The following is a 19,094-nucleotide window of genomic DNA, read 5'->3' as shown; positions in this document are numbered from 1 at the left end:
GACCAAGGTTAAAGTTTGTAAAAAGTAGGTTAAACTCCAAGTAGCCTGGTTCCCTGTCCCTGTTTTGCTTCGTATACTCCGCGTCTCCTGCCTTGGCAAGGGTGAGCCAGGGGACCAGGCTAAACTCCAAGGTCAAAGGGTCAAGGTTCTTGATATCCAATGAAAGGTCTTGTCACAAGGATTAAATATGTGAAATACGAAAGCTCTAGCCTCTACTGTTCAAAAGTTATGGTCTAGGTTAAAGATTTTAAAAAGTAGGTCAAACTCCAAGGTCAAAGGGTCAAAGTTGTTGATATCCAATGAAAGGTCTTCTCACAAGGATTACATATTTGAAGCATGAAAGCCCTAGCCTTTACTGTTCAAAAGCTATGACCAAGGTTAAATTATTTTCGTAAGTACGGAAATCTCCAAGGTCAAGGTCAAAAGGTCAAAATTGTTGGTTTCAAATGAAAGGTCTTGCAAAAAAAAAAAAAGATATTTGAAATATGAAATTAGGGCCAGAGTAAAAGTTAGGAATTTTTTGGTAAAAGTGGGTCAAACTCCAAGGTCAAAGGGTCAAAGTTCTTGATATCAAATGAAAGGTCTTGTCACAAGAATTAAATATGTAAGGTATGAAAGCCCTAGTCCTAACTCTTAAAAAATTATGGTCAAGGTTGTGTTTTTAAAGTAGGTCAATCGTCAAGGTCAAAGTGTCAAGGTTCTTGGTATCCAATAAAGTGTCTTCTCCCAAGAATTAAATTGTGAAGTACGGAAATCTCCAAGGTCATGGTCAAAAGGACAAAGTCGTTGGCATCCAATGAAAAGTCATGTCACAAAGAGTACATATATGAAGTATAAAAGTCCTGGTATCTACTGCTCAAAAGATACGGCCAAAGTAAAAGTTTGCAATTTTTGTGTTAAAGTGGGTCAAACTCCAAGGTCAAGAGGTCAAATTTGGTGGTACTTAAAGGAAGGTCTTGTCACAATGAATACACATGTGAAATATGAAAGCTATAGATCCACTTAATCAAAAGTTATAGGCAAGGTTATAGTTTTTGCGGACAAATAGACAGACAGACAGAAAGACAGCTAGACGGACACGACAAAAATTATATACACCCGAAACTTCGTTAACAGGGGCATAAAACGCTAAAAATCTTTGCTATGTGTTAACAAAAGCGCGTAATTTCAGGATAAAACCATCTGTGAGGGTTCGTGGCTCTTGCTTTTTTCAGAGCAATTGCTTTCAAGATGTAAAAAAAAATAATAGACAGTCAGTGAGAGTTTGTCAGTTTCTCTTATTAGAGGATCAGTGAACCTTAAGGTAAACGGGTGCCTGTAATTATATTTTATTCTACAAAACAGACACTTGAAAAAAAAATTACAATTTTTACAACTTCCCAAGCTTACTGGGACATGAAATGTGATGATATATAAGTTAGTTATAGTTGCGATGTTTTTCACTTAATATGCATCTGCTTCATGGCGACGATTTTCTTTTAACCATCATCGCTGTTTTCTCAATCTCTGTCCCTTTAGACACTACAGGGTACCATGGCTGATCCCATGACGAGGAATCGTAAGGTCCGTTCAGGTAAGCGTCATGGCACGAATTGAACCACCACCCCCCTTTATGATTCTCGGCGCAGTGTATGTGGATCCCGTCATTGTCTCTATCAGGTGTCGAAAACATCATGTTGTTGAGGACGTCACCTGGAGGTCTCTCGGTCATGCTGTTCCCTTTTGAAAAGAAAAAAAAATCGACTTCGCCAAATAGTTAACAAAATATTTCAGATACTATAGTGGTTGTATGCTCCGATGAACTTTTCTGATCACCCGTTGTCCGTCTTCCAGTTCGTCCGGCTGTAAAAACTTTACATATTTTCAACTTTTCAAGATCTACTGGGCTAATTTTAACCAATGTTGGAACAAAAAATCATCTGGAGAAGGGGAGTTTAAATTCTTATATGAAGGACCAAATACCCTTCCAAAGAAAGATAATTAAGAAAAGACATAAAGAGGGAAAAATCAATAAAAATCTTCTCAAGAATCACTGAAGCAGAAAATCAGAAACTTTTATGGAAGCATTCTAAGTACTTAGTATAGATTACAAATTTGTTAAACCGTGGTCCCAGAATTCGGCTGGGCTACAGTAGGGAATCAAAATTTTAAATTCAATCATATAGCAAAAATCTTTTTTTAAACTTCTCAATAACCACTGGGTCAGTAAAGCTGAAATTTCTGAGGAATCTTCTTGAGGTAGTGTAGATTCTAATTTCTTCACACCAGACTAATTGCAGCCCGGAGGACCGGGCTGCTCTATACATATAAGTTTAAGTGTTGGTATATGGGGATTGGGGTGGGAGTAGTTATTCAAAATTAAAGGTTTTCTAAACATTGAAAATATTGTTAATCAGAATGTTCTTTCCCTTTATAAATTACGAGATACATAATATATTTACTTCAATAAAGTGAATCTGTAAAAATATTTTTTTTTCATATTTAATATATAAAGTTGTATGTCATTTACTATCGAAAAAAACGACAGGTCCCTTTTTTTAGAACATCGAATTTTATTTCTCGCATAAAAACGTATTCTGCACAGTTCGTGTTTTATATTCTAAAATTGAAAATTAAATACATTTTTGAGTATAGGTGATGCATGTGTCTATAACTTAAATTTATATTTTATGCAGCCAACATTTACTCGAGGAATTGAAGTTTAAAATGGTATCGTTTTTGTTTGTCATTTATCCGACTATAACTTTTCCAAATGTTCGCAAATATCTTCTCCATCAATTAGACGCATGCCTTTTCACACATATCGAAGCGGTTTGATGATCAAGAGTCTTTTCCATTGTTTACTTTGTATATTTCCCGGGCGACAATTGATGGTTACATCAATGTTTTCTTGTTGATACATTTGTGAAACACTAATGCCCCAGCATGACAGCTTTTTGCGAAGGTTGATGTTTCTAAAAAGCAAGTAAAACTCCAATATCAGTGGACAAAAAACCCACTGTTTCCCCTAAAGAACAGACTTGTCTCAACTACATGTAATATATATACCTGTGAAATTTGAAAGCCCATGCACCATCCATATCAAGATAAGGGCCAAGGTTAAAGTTAAATTATGAATGTCGATCATGTCAAAGGGTCAAACTAAAGGTACCCTGGGGAAGACCTTGTCATAAACAATACACATGTGATTTATTTAAGCTTTAACGTCAATTGGTCAGGAGTTGTGTGGGTTTTTTTTTTCAAAAGAAGTCAAACTCCAAGATCAAGATCATAAGGTCAAAATTGTTGGTATCCAAAGGAAGGCCATGGCATATGGAATACACAATTTATTGTGAAATATGTATGATGGCACCAGTATTAAGTGTTCAAAAGTTCAGTCTTAGGTTCAAGAATTTTAAAAGAGGGTCAAACTCAAAGGTCAAGGTTAAAAATATTTATATCTATTGTTCTTATACAAAACCCTATTAACAATTGTTCAAAAGTTATAGCCAAGATTAAAGTTGGGTGAATTCTTGCAAAATTTGCTAAAACTCCATAGTCAAGGTGAAGAGTACAAATGTGTTAGTACCCAAAGAGAGACAATGTCAAATATAAAATATGAGAGCTCCAACATTCATTAATCAAAAGTTAAGGGCAATGTTAATGTTTTTTGCGGGCAAACAGACAAACACACAGACGGATTTACTACAACTATATAACCCCCGAGTTTTCGATTGCAGGGGCGTAAGAACAAATATAACGGATATCTGATAGAAATGCGGAAATGTTATTCAAAGATCATGATTAAAAAAGAGATCCTTTTTTGAAGTCCTTATATAAAAACTACATCAGTAGAATCTAGCACGGATTATTTAATTGAACCATGGCTTTATGTAATTTCGCACTTTTTCATCTTTAAATTTTTTTTTTGGCAATCAGAGATTTTCTTCAATATTAAACCATTTTGACGTTGAGAATTGCTGGTGCCGCTTTCAGATTCTCAAGAGTTATAATCAATGGGGTAAGTTTTAAGAACCTTCCAATCTGTTTTGGGAAACTCGAAATGGGGCCAGACAACTAAATAATGACACGTACATTTTTATTTAATTATCTGCCTTCAGTGTCATTAAGTATTTTGTTATACTCGAGCTCTCTTCTCAATATATAATTATTGAATATTGCCAAATATATCATTCTTGCAACCTATAGTTCAAGGCTTTATGTAAATAGAAACTAAACGCTGACTGTGCTCTCTTTGACAGTGTTTAGGCCATTGATTGCCACTTGAATACTAAATAAACATGTTCGAGATTCCAAATACTCAGGCTATGATGATTAAAATAAAAAGCAATAAATGATATCAGAAAACTATGTTTATCTTCACTTTATGTTATACATTATGTATGCATATTTAAAAACTCATTATCGGTTCGATGCATTTTACTCAAAATTCAATAAATTGATTTTAAGAGTATGAAATAAAATCAACAAATATATATGGTATCATGTTAAAAAATTAACACTTTTTTTTGTTTACCTAGTTCATGTGGTTCAATTTTAATGTCCATTGTCCACTAATGAAAAATATAACAATAAACAGGCTGTTCCGAGGGATATCCAAACATAATTTGCAGTTTTGCACAATCCATGTACAAATCATTAATAACTATTCCCATGAGCCTTGATTTTTTTCAAAAACATCATTTATTTAAAATTTAATTAAAAAAAAACTAACCCAGAGTTCCAGAAGCCTGGCCGTCTAGGAAAAGTCTGTAATTGCCCGCTTCATTTGAAATGGCGAATGTTTCGTATTTTTCATATAAAGTGGAGCCGTTTTTCAGGGTAATGGCAACATACATGGAGCTGTCCAGGTCTTTTGTTAATTCATAAATGACTTCATTTCCTGCAATTAAAAGCTAAATGCTGAGAGAAAGAGAGAGAAAGAGAGAGAGAACATGTGATCGATTGTAATTTGTAAAGGTCAGAAATCTAACAGATAAAAACATTCGAATTTTATTACATTCAAAATTTTGCAAAATTATGATACATGTACCTATCCAATATTCTTTCAAAGGATTGCCGAAACCACTCTTATAAGCGTCCCAGTTCTGAGTAAAATTCGTAGATCCGTCTAGGCGTTTCTGAATAACCTATGAATTTATGCAAATAGGAATCATATAATTATGTATACAGATATTTTCATTATAAAGATACATAACACAAACAAAAATTTTATGCATGAATTGATAAAAATTTTTGACCGCATGATTTTGAATGGAAATTACAAAATAATAACCATCCCTAGAACATAAAAATCTTCTAATTTAACTGAATGTGTATCATTTTCTTTGTAATTCTTTTTTTGACATTGACACAAAAATCTTACAAAATTCTCCCACTTTTAATACTTGGAAAGTAAATAATTCAGGTTACTTACTAGTATTTGATTATTAATCTATGAGAAATATTTTGTTGATTTCTGGGGGAAAAATGTTTGTTTAGACTTATTTATCAATAAGTAAAAAACTTTAAACATACGGCATTGTTTTTTAACAACAGGCGTCTCCATATGAGTGAAAAATACTCGAGAGGGACGTTAAACAATTACAATCAATCAATCAATATTAAACAACACATTGAAATTTAAGTCAGAGCACTACTAATAAGAGATGTCCAATTTATTATAGAAAGTAATAATAACACTAGCATTCATTTCCACCCATGCCCAAAGGAAAATTCATCCTGCATAAATTTAAGTTAAGATGGGTAAGGGTAGGATTGGACCACAATGGGTGGTGAAACTTTCATAGGAATACATATGGAAGACATTTAAAAATCCTCTCCTTAAGACAAAGGTAAAAACAGCAAAACCATAATTACACTGTCATAATTATTTATATGGAAGCATCAGCGGGTAGTGTAAATTCAAGATTGTTTAAATCATGAGCACCGGGGGTAGGGTAAGGACACAGTGGATGGTCACAGTTTTGCATAAGAATATATAGGAATGAAGATGATCATGTAGTAAAATCCTGTCCACTTCTCCAAAGAGAATAGGATCTTATGCTGTCTTGATTGAGTGATTGTTTATTGTTCAACGTCGAGTCGACAATTTTTCAGCCATATTTCGTCGGTAGATAAGATTAAGTTCAATTGACCTTTTTTTTTTTTTTTTTTTTTTTTTTTTTTTTTTTGTTTCTCCAGTGCCCCACAGCGAGCTTACTCTTTTTCGAGATCCAGAGAAACGATCTTTGACGTGCACTCTAGATACGTATACATGTACATACTACTAGTAATTATATACTCTTTGCGAGTGGATGCCCCCTTCTTTCCACTCGAGGTAAAATACCTGGATCCGCCATAAAATCAATACATTTTAAAACAACATTAATGACGAACCGTCCAACCGCCTCCGGAAGTTCCCATGTCACAGAAAACTTCAGTTGGAATGCTGCTGGTAGACCACGGGTTGATTGTATATACTCCGGAATATCTGTTCCCCTTCTGATATAATTCTGAACAATCTTTGCCTGAAATAATGCAAACAGTGATTAAGTATCAAACCAAGATGGTTTGAAAATAATCGAAAATAAATGACTTAATACTTTAAAATCTCACCTGAGCTGAAAGCATTTAACTGATCACATTTCATTTTTAATCCGTCTGTCTGTCCGTCCATCTGTAACACTTCTCTTCAGAACCACTGCACCCATTTCATTTAAACTTGCCAAAAGGCATTCTTGGGTAACGGGAATTCAAATTTGTTCCAATAAAGGGTCCCATCTTTTTCAAGGGAAATAATTCAGAAATAGTGAAAAATTATTGGCAGCTCTTAAAAATATTCTTCTCAAGAACCATCTGTTCCAAAAACTTAAAACTTGACGGAAACCTTCTTTATGAAGTGTAGATTCAAGTTCAAAGTTAAACAGTAGAATAATTAAGTAAATATTTTTTTTAAAATTCTTCTCTTTAAGAACAACAAAGCCATGATTAGTCAAATCGATATGGAAACATCGTCAAGTAGTGTGATTCAAATCTCTTCAAGGATGTGCCACAACGAGGATCAAAGTTTAGATTAGGAATATATAGAAAAAAAATCTTTTTAAAAAATCTCTTGAAAAACAACAAGGCCATGATCAGTCGTAAGCATTCTAAAGAAGTGTAAAAACAAATTTGTTTACTTTAAAGAGGGACCACAATGAAAGATCAAATTTTTATTAAGGAATTTATAGGAAAAATTCTTTTAAAATATTCTGCTCAAAAACAGCAAAGCCATTAGTCAAATTGATACGGAAGCATCCTCAGATAGTGTCCCCACCCCTTGTAAAGTTTCCAATGCTGAACTGATTTGTGCTGTCTTCTCGCAAATAGTATGCTCATGTTAGCGATGTAACCCATGGGCCTCTTTTTTCAATTTACTTTTCTCTTATGCGCAAAGCTTTGATTAATAAAGGTTAAAAACGATAAAAACATCAAGTGAATTGAAATAGAAAAGAAAATTTTGATTGTTTTATTTCAAAGTCTGTTTACGAATTAATAGATAATCTTAAACGGTTTAGATAAATTGCTTCAGTTCTTGATGAATGAAAATAAGAAACTGTATGTCGTGATTTAATAAAAGTAAAATATGGAGATAACGAACATTAATCAAATTCCGAAGTCAGTTGAAACAATTCAAGTTCGGGGCAGAGAAAACACGGACCTCTAAAAACATCAGAAGTGGGATCAAGTGCCACAGAGGAGTAAGCATCCCCTATCGATCGGACCTACCATGTGCTCCTTGTCACGAGCAAGCAAATGAAAAATTTGTTATAACATAAATTGTAAAAATTAAAATGAGAAGAAGGATTTTTAGTAAATAAATCCTGACATTTATCAGAAACAGAAATCCAGTCTTTGATGTACAAAAGAATGCTGAAAAAAATATGTAAAATATAAAATCAAATGCTACATATTTATACTTACACCACTGTGTCTTGTAATATTTCCATCCTGATCCTGGTATCATTTCACTGATGTAGCAATATACATGTAATCGACATTGTTTTGTTTCCGAATGATATCCAATGCATGAACATTTGCCCTTACACATTGACACACATGCGGCTAAAGACATTACTTGATTATAACCTCCAATTAAATGACCATTCTCAAATTTATTTTCTGCATCCGGTATGTATGTAAAATCAGAAGTGCAGATTCTTGTTAAAGAAATATCAAAGACACTGCACAAAATACACATAATGAGGCACCTCATTTTTCACCAATTAATCCAAAAGAAGTAGAAATTATGAAAAAAAATTTAAATGCGTGTACTTGAGGATCGACCTGATGTCGTTTTTTAAAACTTGTTTGCTATTCGGAAAATATACATTTTTAAGTATTTTTTTTTTAATTCATTGATTTAAACAAGCAAAATTTCCACATGGCATGCTGCTAATATTGAATTTTAAATAAGCAGCTTATCAGTGGAATGATTTTACAATAGCTTTCCTAAACATGAACAGAATTTCGATGTGCCGCTCAAGAAGACAATTTGTAGACAAATTAAAACTTACTAGTAAAGCAATGAAGATATAATATTTTCCTAAATTACACTTTCAATTTTAATAAGTTGAATCTGATTTGTTTAGAAACATTTGTTTGATAAGAGGCCCATAGGCCACATCGCTCACATGAGCACATCAGCTGGAAAAACCACAAATCAGTTTAGTGTTAAAAGGTTTACTTGTAAAGGGGGTGGGGGTGATACTACTTGAGGATGCCTCCACATTAACATAGCAGATAACTTTGCTGTTCTTGAGAATATTTTTAAAGATTTTCGTCCTATGTATTAATTTGTAAAAGTTTTTATCTTCCATCGTGGGCATCTCCCTACCCTCAGGGGTCATGATTAGAATAAATTTAAAACTTCACTACATAATACAGACATATCAGTATGACTATTAAATACAGTTTTTGTGATTGTCACCCGCTTGAAAAGTGGGGATATTAATTTGGGTCTGTCCGTCCGTCCGTCCGTCCGTCTTTCTGTCTATCTGTAACGCTTTCGTTTCCACACGATATCTCGAGAACCCTTTGAGCTTTTGCAATAAAATTTTACACAGCAACTCCCTGTAGCTTAAGGAAGACTCCTATTGATTTTGAGGTCAAAATGTCAAACTTCAGGGTCATAAATGTATACATTCTGTTTGTGTGTAACACTATCGTTTTCGGGCGATATTTCAATAGGATTTTGAGCTTTTGCAATGTAATTTTATACCAAAAGTCCCTAAGACCTCTCTCACCCCTCTCAAAGCGTCCCGCCCGTTTGTTTTATTAGTATTTATTGTATTACATGTCGCTATTTTTAGCACAGGGGCATGAAGGAGAGTTATTACGTATAAAATAGGTTCTCGGCGGACTTTATATTCTTATTACATCTATTAGAACTGTTTAATAACGATTAAATTAGACACCATGCATTGTGTAAAATTTTGACAATATATCGAACGTGAATATATACATGTATGTGACTTAATGTTTGAATGTAATTTTCGCCATGTTTTAAAGCGGCTCCGTGGTTTAGTGGTATGTCTCTCGCATCACATGTGAGAGGGCCAGGGTTCGCATCCCGGAAAATCCATTTTTTTCGAAATACTTTTGTTTTACTAAATGATAGTATTCAGTATGTGAAATGAAAAATTTATGAGGTCTGGCTTGTACAAACTCATAAAATCATCATTACAGTGTGATAAATATTCCATATAAAAAGAATCTTCTACACACATAATAAAGAATAATCAATCAACCCTTTATATCCATATTGGCATATTTTATTTGCTTCAAGCCTTCAATATACATTTAATAATTCTACAAATTCAGTCGAAGGGATCCGAACCCACCCCGACCCCCGAACTGCGCATGGTTTACTTTTTCCCTAAGCGGGGGACACAAATTCTCTGAATTAGCTTGTTGTTCTTGAGAGGAAGATTTTTCCTCTATTTTCTCATGTAAAACTTTGATCCCCCATTGTGATCTCCCGATACCCCCGGGATCATATTTTAAACATTTTTATTTAGATATATATAATGTCAAGAAACTTTCATATAAGTTTTATCTTTTCTAGCGCACTGGTTTTTGAGAAGATTATTAAATATTCCCACCCAATTTTCACTTTTTTTAGCTATCTCCCCTTGAAAATGGGTGTGACCCTCCATCTGAACAAACTTGAATACTCTTTAACCAAGGAAGTGATCTGTGATCAAAAGGCATTGATAAGTTTTGAAAATGTCATGTTATCTTTTTATATTTACATTTGCAAATGTTTTCCTTTACATAACACTACTGAAGGCAAGCGTTTTTATAACTGTGTAAATACAGGTTTGGGGTCAAGAGTTCATAGATGTGCTTTTGGATAAACGTTCCACGTAATTTCTCTGTGACGTCATAAAGGACCAACGCGCGTTTAGTGGATTACATACATGCCGTTGGGTTTGAAAAATTAACGCATTTCACACGTTAAAAGTAACAATCAGGCAAATATAAAGTATGAATAAGTCACAAATGTAAATATAAGTAATAAGGTATCATTTTTTGAGTTTTATTGAGATGTAAAACGGGTTGACACATGATCAAATCTTCCATAAAGCCCTTCGGGCTTTATGGGATTTGATCACGTGACCAACCCGTTTTACATCTTAATAAAACTCAAAAAATGATACCTTATTTCTTAAATAATCATAATGAAACTCGCAGGGATCACGGATAAAGAACAAGGTTCACTAGGGGCCTTTATTGGCCTTTGAATGTCTTAAAAAACTGCTTTTTTTTGGTTTTGAAAATACATTAATTTTTTTGGACCATTTATGATTGATAAGGACATCTTTTATTCGCTCTTCCTCATTTTGAAAGCCAATTGCGACTACTTATTTTTTTTCCAATTAAAAACGCATATCACATACACATGTATTCATTTGGAAAAAGGCCTAATTGGTTCACAACGATTAATATTCGCGAGTAAAACAGCTCGTGAAAATCTTAGATATCTCTAGCTCGCAAATAGAGTTGGTTTGCATGCATTAATTGGTATATGGACGGGGCCATTCTGTGGACAAAGAGAACCTAGCTCTTTACTTTCATTTCTCCGTAAAGTATAATCTGATATGAAATAATACAAGAGGCCCATAGGCCAAATCGCTCACCTAAGCACTTTGACTAGGAAAAGAAGCAAAAATCAATCCAAGATTGAAAAGCTTTAACGCATAAGTGGTCCCTACCTACCCATAGAAGGGGGATATGATTTGAATGAACTTGAATCTACACTCACGAAGAATGCTTATACATATTTCTTTGGCTTACTGTGGCTTCTTTCCCTATAAGTTAGAAAATTTCATTATGGCCCCCCACCCAACCCCTGGGGGTCATGATTTGAACAAACTTGAATCTACACTACCTTAGGATGCTTCCATATACTAGTAAATATGACCAATCATGGCTGTGTTGTTCTTGAGAAATTTTTTGAAGATTTTTCTCATATATTCCTATGTAAAACCAGAGATATATGGCAAGTTTTGTTGAAATTGGCCCAGTGATTCTGGAGAAGAAGTCGCAAATGAGACAAGTTTACAGATGGACAGACAGACAGGCGTATACTACAGACAAAATGTGCTCATTTGAGCTTTCAGGTCAGATGAGCTAAAAGGGGGTGGATAAAAATGTGTGTCAGTGATACAGCACTCCTATTTAGTTATAGATTTTGTGGGGCCGTTTAATCAAATATTTATACCGGTAATGACTAGTAAAAATTCCTTTCTGTTGAAACACTTTTAAAACATGATGAATTAACCCTTTCCATCACTCTTAAAGTCCATAAAATTTAATTATTAATATAATTATAATTGACTGATATCTATCAGAAAGTTATCAAGAGAATTTCAAACATCGTTGAAAAAACGATGCAATATTGTGTATATACTCAGGGAAGTTGGAAGGTCGGTATTATCCCCTTATTATGTACCTGTCATATAGTGAGACTTCCGCCATAGTGAGACTTCCCCCCGGAAGTCTGGCTATATAGTGAGTCTTCCCCCTGGGGGGAAATATGGCTATATAGTGAGACTTCCCCTCATAATGACCATAGTGAGTCTTCTCCCTTCGGTTTTCGGTTTGGATTTTATATACATTGACAAAATTAAATCTTTATTGTATGCTTTAGGGACCTTTTAACTTTTATAAATTTTATGAAGTATTTTTAGGATTTGTATTTCATTTTGAAATTAAATTTGCGTGATATTAATGAAATTACATCACTATAAAATCAAATAAGATGGATTTGAGTTCTAATACACTTTAAATCAAATTCTGACTGTCATACATATTTTAGCAAAGGCACCGGATGCATGGATTGGGCTTAACCCCCCCCCCCCCCCTTTTTTTTTTTAAATTTATGACCGGAAAAATTGCATGAAAATGTGTGCATCCCCTGCTCATCACACCCATACATCAATTCATACAATTATTTTTTTCATTTAGGTCGTGTTTTAAAAATTATTTATTTAAAGATATTTTATTAAACTGGGTTTGGACGATTGGATGTTTGAATACACGTATAAAAAGAAAATCGGTGAACTATTACTTTTCCAATATTTTTGGTTATCAAAACAGGTTTTACCTGCTTATATTTAATATATAAAGTTGTAATAATTTTAAAGTTTGTTTTATAAAGTGCGTGCATACTGGTTTTCGTCAATTGGAGGAAAACGACCATGGCGCTCAAATCACTGACTCTCTCGTAATTTCAGCAAATTGAATCATGATCAGTTACGGACCTTTCATAAAAATCTGAGATTTATGTGCTGTAGTGTAAATTTTTGTCGAACCACTGATCTATGAAGTCTTTAATATTGTAAACGTCCCTGTGGATAAAGTAAATGAAATATTTTCCGATCAATTTTACATTTCAGCATATCTATTAAATGATGCTTAAAATTATCCTTCAAGTAGATTTAAACTTTATGTATATGAAACTTTCGATAAATATAGTTAGGAACTAAGAAAATCATAAATGAGATTTGGAATGCATGTTTTATTTTTCACATTCGAGCACAATAATTTTATTTCTCGCATAGTCTTAAAGTACTATAAATTTTTCTTCTTTTCGCTACATTTTTTATTAAATCGGTTGAACCATATTTAATGTGTTAATAGCTAATGTTTGTACACAAACAGAAAAACAAACAAACAAAACTATCACGCTATCAATTTTTTTTTTATTCAAATGCTGAAAACAATCAGAACATCTCATATAAGTGACTCGTGAACAATAAAATTATTCGTTATCAATACATGTAAAGGAAAGGGTATACATATTATATATATTATATCATCTCAATGTACATGCATATGTTATAATGGATATCAAACAGTTAAAACGATATTCAAACTGTTCATGCATATAAAATAAATATATAAATACATGTATATATATGGAAGATAATTTCGTCATAAATTAACACTGTTAGAATTTTTTTAGAATAATAAAACAATGTTCCGGAAACTATAATAAGAGGGGGAAGTCTCGCTATGAATGGGGGAAGGCTGGCTATAAAGTGAGCCTTGTATATAGTGATACTTCCGTGGGGGAAGTCTCACTATAGAGCCATTCTTACGGGGGGAAGGCGCACAATATAGCCAGCCTTCCGGGGGGAAGACTCACTATGTAGTGAGCCTTCCGGGGGAAGCCTCACTATGGGGGAAGTCTCACTATACGACACCGGTAGTATTCAAAATCTTTTTTGGAAAATAATCTCTGAACAACCTTACGGAGTATTTTCTAAATAACCAACTTTGTCAAAATAACATCGTTATCGTGCACGATGTCCTAGTTTGTTGGGTACTGGCATCAACATAATGCACGTCAGTGTCATTCACGATGTCCTATTCAAGTACTGACATCAGCATCGTGCACGACGTCTTATTTTGAAGTCAGTGTCGTGCACGAGTCCTATTTTGAAGTCAGTGTCGTGCACGACGTCTTAGTTTGTTAAGAACGGAAAGTGTTAGTTTTGAAAACTTGTGAACTGGAATTAAACTTTTCTTAAAACATTTAAAAAATATTACCAAAACTATACAAGGAAACAATATGCAATAAGAGTTACGCAATACGGGGTTGCTGAAATTCACTGGCTGATCAATTTCTATTAAAAGTTGCGTCGTATAGTTTGCCACCGATTCCAGTTTGGCATTGTTTAGAGGGCAAATGCAACAAACATGTCTAGACCCCCCCCCCCCGATACCCTAGCGTCTCGAAACCAAGGGATTTAGAGATTGGGTACATGCATAAAGTATCGTTATACCTTTAAAATTTGTTCCTATGCAAATCTACATGAAAAAAATAATATTTCTGTTTTACTGAGCGGGCATAAAAAAATCGATGTTGGACCGCTGAGTGGGATGTTGGACCGGTCGATGAGATGTTGGACCACTTCCTTCACAAAATGGGAGGAGCTTAATCTCATTTTCATTCGTTGGTGTTCAAAAGTGACGGACATGAGGTTACATCACGGAAGACAATACAAAATACATGTACATGTATGTCAAAAAAAATTAAAATGAAAGGTACATTGTATACCAAAACATTTATTGACTATGTTTTCGAGCAAAATGCGTTTTGTCGACCCTCGAACCAATCTGTCTGCCTGAGGCCTAACGGCCTCGGGCACACAGTTTGGTTCTTGGGTCCAACAAAATGCATGTGGCCCTCAAACTTAGTCATTAAATGTACAGGGTATAATGTTTTCTATTTATCAGGAAATCATATGGAAGCACACACACCCTTATTCTGTTCCCTACGGTCATGAGCTATGTCTAGTATTTGAGATGGGAATTGTCTTGTATGTCAATTGCAAGTTCTTTTTTATGAAATGTAGTTAGCTTTGAAAATGATTTTTAAGCAATTTCATTTTTGTTTTCCGCAACACAATAGGCCAATTCTTATTCAATTAGTATTTCACCCTATTGAAGAATGTATATGTTGAAAAGCAATTACACTTTGTCAAAGTCTTTCTTTTTATTCTTTTTTATTCTTTGTTCACATTTTTTTCTTTTATTAATTAACATACAACACTTACTACTTTTGCCATTTTTGTCAGATTATGTTGATAAAATAATCTGATTAACAAGGCTTCAAAGGGAAAAAATTTAGTTCTGCAATGTTTGAGGATAGGCAAAGAATACAAGTCTGTACATCCTTCTTCTATGATTGCAATAATACATATATCAGAGTATACATCTGATCAAGAGTAATTTATCCTCAACACAGATGAATGCATTTTATTACTCAAAATTCAATATTTATGATACATGTATATACAATGTATTCAAAGAATCTTACAAGATTAAGCTAAGTGTGAATTCTGAACAATATGCTATTCTAGGAAAAACATTCACAACAAAATAAGACTCAGCATCAGGAAGAAATGTATATATTGACAAAGACAGACATACATGTAAGGTAACCAGTGTCACTTCATTGATTGAAAAGCTTTGAAATTAAGTACAAAATATTCCTTTATAGGTGAATTTACTAGTATATAATTTAAATTCACAACTGTCAATTAAATAGCAATTACCGCTACTGATACTCACAAGTTCAATTAATATCCTGCAAACAATTTCCAACATTTAACATCATGTTGGCTGTAGATACAGCATTTCTTAAAGCACTGACATTAGAAACATACAAATCTACAATACAAGATTTAGTTTGAGAAATTTGTTGAAGATTACTTATTTCATTTTTCAAAACTATGTCATTTATTGAGGAGCGTGAATGAATCTTTATGTCATTCACAGAATTCAAGTTATCCATTTTCTCAGTCACCATCCCACATGAACATGTCAGAGTGTCAAGGTCATAGTGCTTATCACTATCAAGTGGAACTCTCCAGCAGTGAAAGGTAGGAAAGGTTGTCATCATCATAACCCCAAGGTGCCCTGATGACCTGGCAACCTGTAATAAGCTATTACAAAGGATTTCACAGGCTGCTGATAATGCTGATGAGGTACACATGGTATTCTCAAGAACTGAAGATCTTTTTTCTTCCATCTGAAAAATATTTGAAAACAGAATTATTTTAAATTTGATTTTATGTTAATTATGAAGAGTTACAAAAATAAATCAATAAAAAGACAGTGACAAACTGGATTTGTGGATAAAACATTTTTTCCAAAGAAAGGGAAACATTTGTCAACCTCCTGCTTGGCTGAAGCCCCAATATACATGTATACAGCTGTTGTTTGAGATATGAAGACAAATGTAATTAATTTAATGTTCCAAAAATCACATAAACATAACAACAAGCATTCAGAATGATGGATGGTGAAAGGATGTTATTACCTTTTGTTTGACATTGAATGCCAGACTTGTTTCCCAGCATCCTCCACCACAGAGAAGTATGGGATATTGTAGAGTGTTTCGTAAGGTACTCAACGCTGTCTCGCACACCAACTGCAATTCATTTATACATTATACAAGTAAACTAAACCCAATAGGGATTCAAAGAATTACATTTGGCCACAATAACCAGCTTTCTATACCAGCCAGCAAAGATCCCTCTATGGAACCAGTCTAAGTAAGAAAGTTTTACTGTATACATACACACCTACAAGTCTACTCTAGTAAATTCTTTACTTTTTTTCTACATGTATCTGAAAATGATTTCAAATATTTTTCAATCTTTCTTGGTAGATATCTATATCATAACAATATACAAATGAGCTCTTGAGTAATAATGTGTTTTTCAGTTCCTAAACATTTATTTCCTTCTTTGGATTAATATAATCTCTGTTCCCACACTTTCTCCTCATTAAGTACTAGTATATTCAGATGCCTTGCATGGTGTTAATTTTACAATTTACATATAAAGCAAAAACCATCAACTCCGTTTTATTTTCTCACCTTGAGCTCTGATACTGTCTCCTCCTCCATACCATACAACAAAAGGGAGTTAACTCCTCTGTCTGCTCTCTGTAAGTGGAGGTAACTCTTCTTGTTCAGAATGACATGATCTATAGCATCTAACCAACCTAAGTTCTTTTTTGGGTCACAGGAAAATGAGTCTATAGGGATTGCACCTGTAAAATTAGTAAGTCAATTTATTTGTCATACCTCTCTTCATTTCAACAACAATCAACTCTGCATGTGTTGTACGAACAATTCTAACATCATGTTTTGGAGTAGACAGTTGCTATTATTATGATGTGAAAGTTTTCATTTTTTTTCCTTTTGTTGTATAAAAGAGTTTAGAAGGGAGAAATCAATTATTCTCTTTTTGAAAAAATACCTGTCAAATCCTGTACAAAACTGGTAATCCTTGCTCCCATTCGTTCAATTACAAATATTCCCTTCCCTCTCAGGTATGTTTTTATTTTTGGATGGATGACCCTTTGACACATAACCACTCCTACTTTATGGTCAATTATGCGATTACAAAATGTCATGATATATTCTATTACTGTTTGCTGTGCATTTACTTCAGTATTCTGATGATATTGACCTTGAATGACCTCTTCACTGTCACCGGACATGGATGTTGTCACCAAGGCAACCAAAATTCTTCCATCTTGTATCTTGTTAAAATGAAGGGTCTTTGTGTGAGAAGAAGAAATTTCTGGATACAGTAATAAAATTCCTGGTAAATATTTAGACTGGTCCACTGATGTACCCTCAGAGGTCAAAATCATGACACCATAAGCATTTGTACGATCTTCTTTCACAGAGGTCAAAAAACATTCAACAAGTAAAGATGCTATATGCTTTAGACATTCATCTGACATTTTACACAGAGGTTTAGACGAAAGAATTGTTTTCACTTGTGATAAAATCTGAACAGTATTAGACAAAGAAAGATTGACTTTTCCAGGAAAACTGTCAGCATTCAACACACTCAAGGCCAGGTCCATCAGTTCCTCATTCAGTTCTATCAAAACTCTGTTATTAACTACAGAATTCTCAGCTGATTCCACAATATTCAGGCACCAAGCCATCAGAGACAATCCTCCATCACTGAACTTTTGAAGATGACCTTCAGCAGAGGTCACCAAGAGCTTAAGAAGTGGCTTCGATATGGATAACACAGGTAAAAGTCGCCCAGATGACGAGGTCAAGGTCACATGTCCACCAGAAGCATTCTGTATGACCTTGACCTTACCATGTGGCCCCCTGCTAGTCTGGACTATGTTTTTTAATAGTTTTATTCCTTCTAGGTTGTCCTTGAGCTCGCCATGATTAACTTTGCTCTCCTCTTTCACACTTTGTCTTCCACTCATTCCTACAGCTCTTCAATGTTATGAAGTTTCCTCTATCTGACTGACCCGAATAAACTGACTCTGTTCACGTCTCTTCCTTTCCTCGAGTTTAGCTTTCCTAATTTCATATCTCTCTAACCCTGTGGAGGGCATGTCCATGCGAATAGTATGAAGTCGATATTTCTCCAAAGCTTTCCTTAAAAATACTGTACCTAACAAAATTCCTAAGAATTGTTTGGGCGATTTCACAATTCGAGTTCGAGTAGGTTTTTGCATTGTCAATTGGTAAGCATGTGATATATAGTATCCTTTAAATTATGGCTCTGTGAAAATAAAAGAAAGGAAAACATGAAACCCTGATTTTAGTGTCTACAGTCTTGCAATTTAATGGACAAACAGAAAGTCAATTTACAAAAGCCATTATCAATTTTAAAAAAAATTAAATCTATAATATCAGGTGCATTTGCAAGGAAAACTAATTTTGTTTCATCTGAAATATTGTAGTCTGAAGTATACTCACAATGAATAATTTTCATAAATGTTATCAGTCTTTCCTTTCTCTTCTGTGCATATTTTTCCTTATATTCGGCAAAGTCATCCTTATCTAAGTTCACATATGGACGCAGTTCTGTACTTCTCAAAAACTTCTTTCTTTGCAACCTCTAATAATTTTTTCTCTCTTTCTTCTGAGTATTTAAGCCAGGATATGTGCAGCAGATACCAAGATCCAAAAAAAGCAGTGAGGACAGCACCAAGCTTAGGGATATTTATATTACCTCTCATTGCTCATTCTATGCTAGTATTGTATCAGTCTTTTTGCCTCAGAA

At 34.0% G+C, this 19,094-nt stretch overlaps 2 protein-coding genes across 2 annotated transcripts; both read right to left on the bottom strand.

The window, feature by feature from the left end:
- Positions 1-1,416: 1,416 nt before the first annotated feature.
- LOC134266552 (ryncolin-4-like) lies at positions 1,417-5,522 on the bottom strand. The gene is made up of 5 exons (XM_062748771.1): positions 5,518-5,522; positions 5,265-5,280; positions 5,033-5,129; positions 4,715-4,882; positions 1,417-1,719 (listed from the first exon to the last, which is right to left on the bottom strand). The coding sequence occupies exons 1-5, from the start codon at positions 5,520-5,522 to the stop codon at positions 1,460-1,462; spliced, it is 546 nt and encodes a 181-aa protein (XP_062604755.1). The 3' UTR covers positions 1,417-1,459.
- A 9,898-nt stretch (positions 5,523-15,420) lies between these two features.
- Positions 15,421-18,843, bottom strand: LOC134266565 (molecular chaperone MKKS-like). Its single transcript, XM_062748791.1, has 5 exons — positions 18,788-18,843; positions 17,304-18,590; positions 16,919-17,094; positions 16,358-16,468; positions 15,421-16,066 (listed from the first exon to the last, which is right to left on the bottom strand). Exons 2-5 carry the CDS (start codon positions 18,286-18,288, stop codon positions 15,611-15,613), a joined length of 1,728 nt encoding a protein of 575 aa, XP_062604775.1. The 5' UTR covers positions 18,289-18,590; positions 18,788-18,843; the 3' UTR covers positions 15,421-15,610.
- Between the last annotated feature and the right edge of the window lie 251 nt (positions 18,844-19,094).

The sequence above is a fragment of the Saccostrea cucullata genome, unplaced genomic scaffold, assembly GCF_032062105.1.
Source record: "Saccostrea cucullata isolate Sc308-1 unplaced genomic scaffold, CSIRO_AGI_Scuc_v1 ctg434, whole genome shotgun sequence".
Lineage (NCBI taxonomy): Eukaryota > Metazoa > Mollusca > Bivalvia > Ostreida > Ostreidae > Saccostrea > Saccostrea cuccullata.
This window is presented reverse-complemented; position numbering and strand designations above follow the sequence as displayed.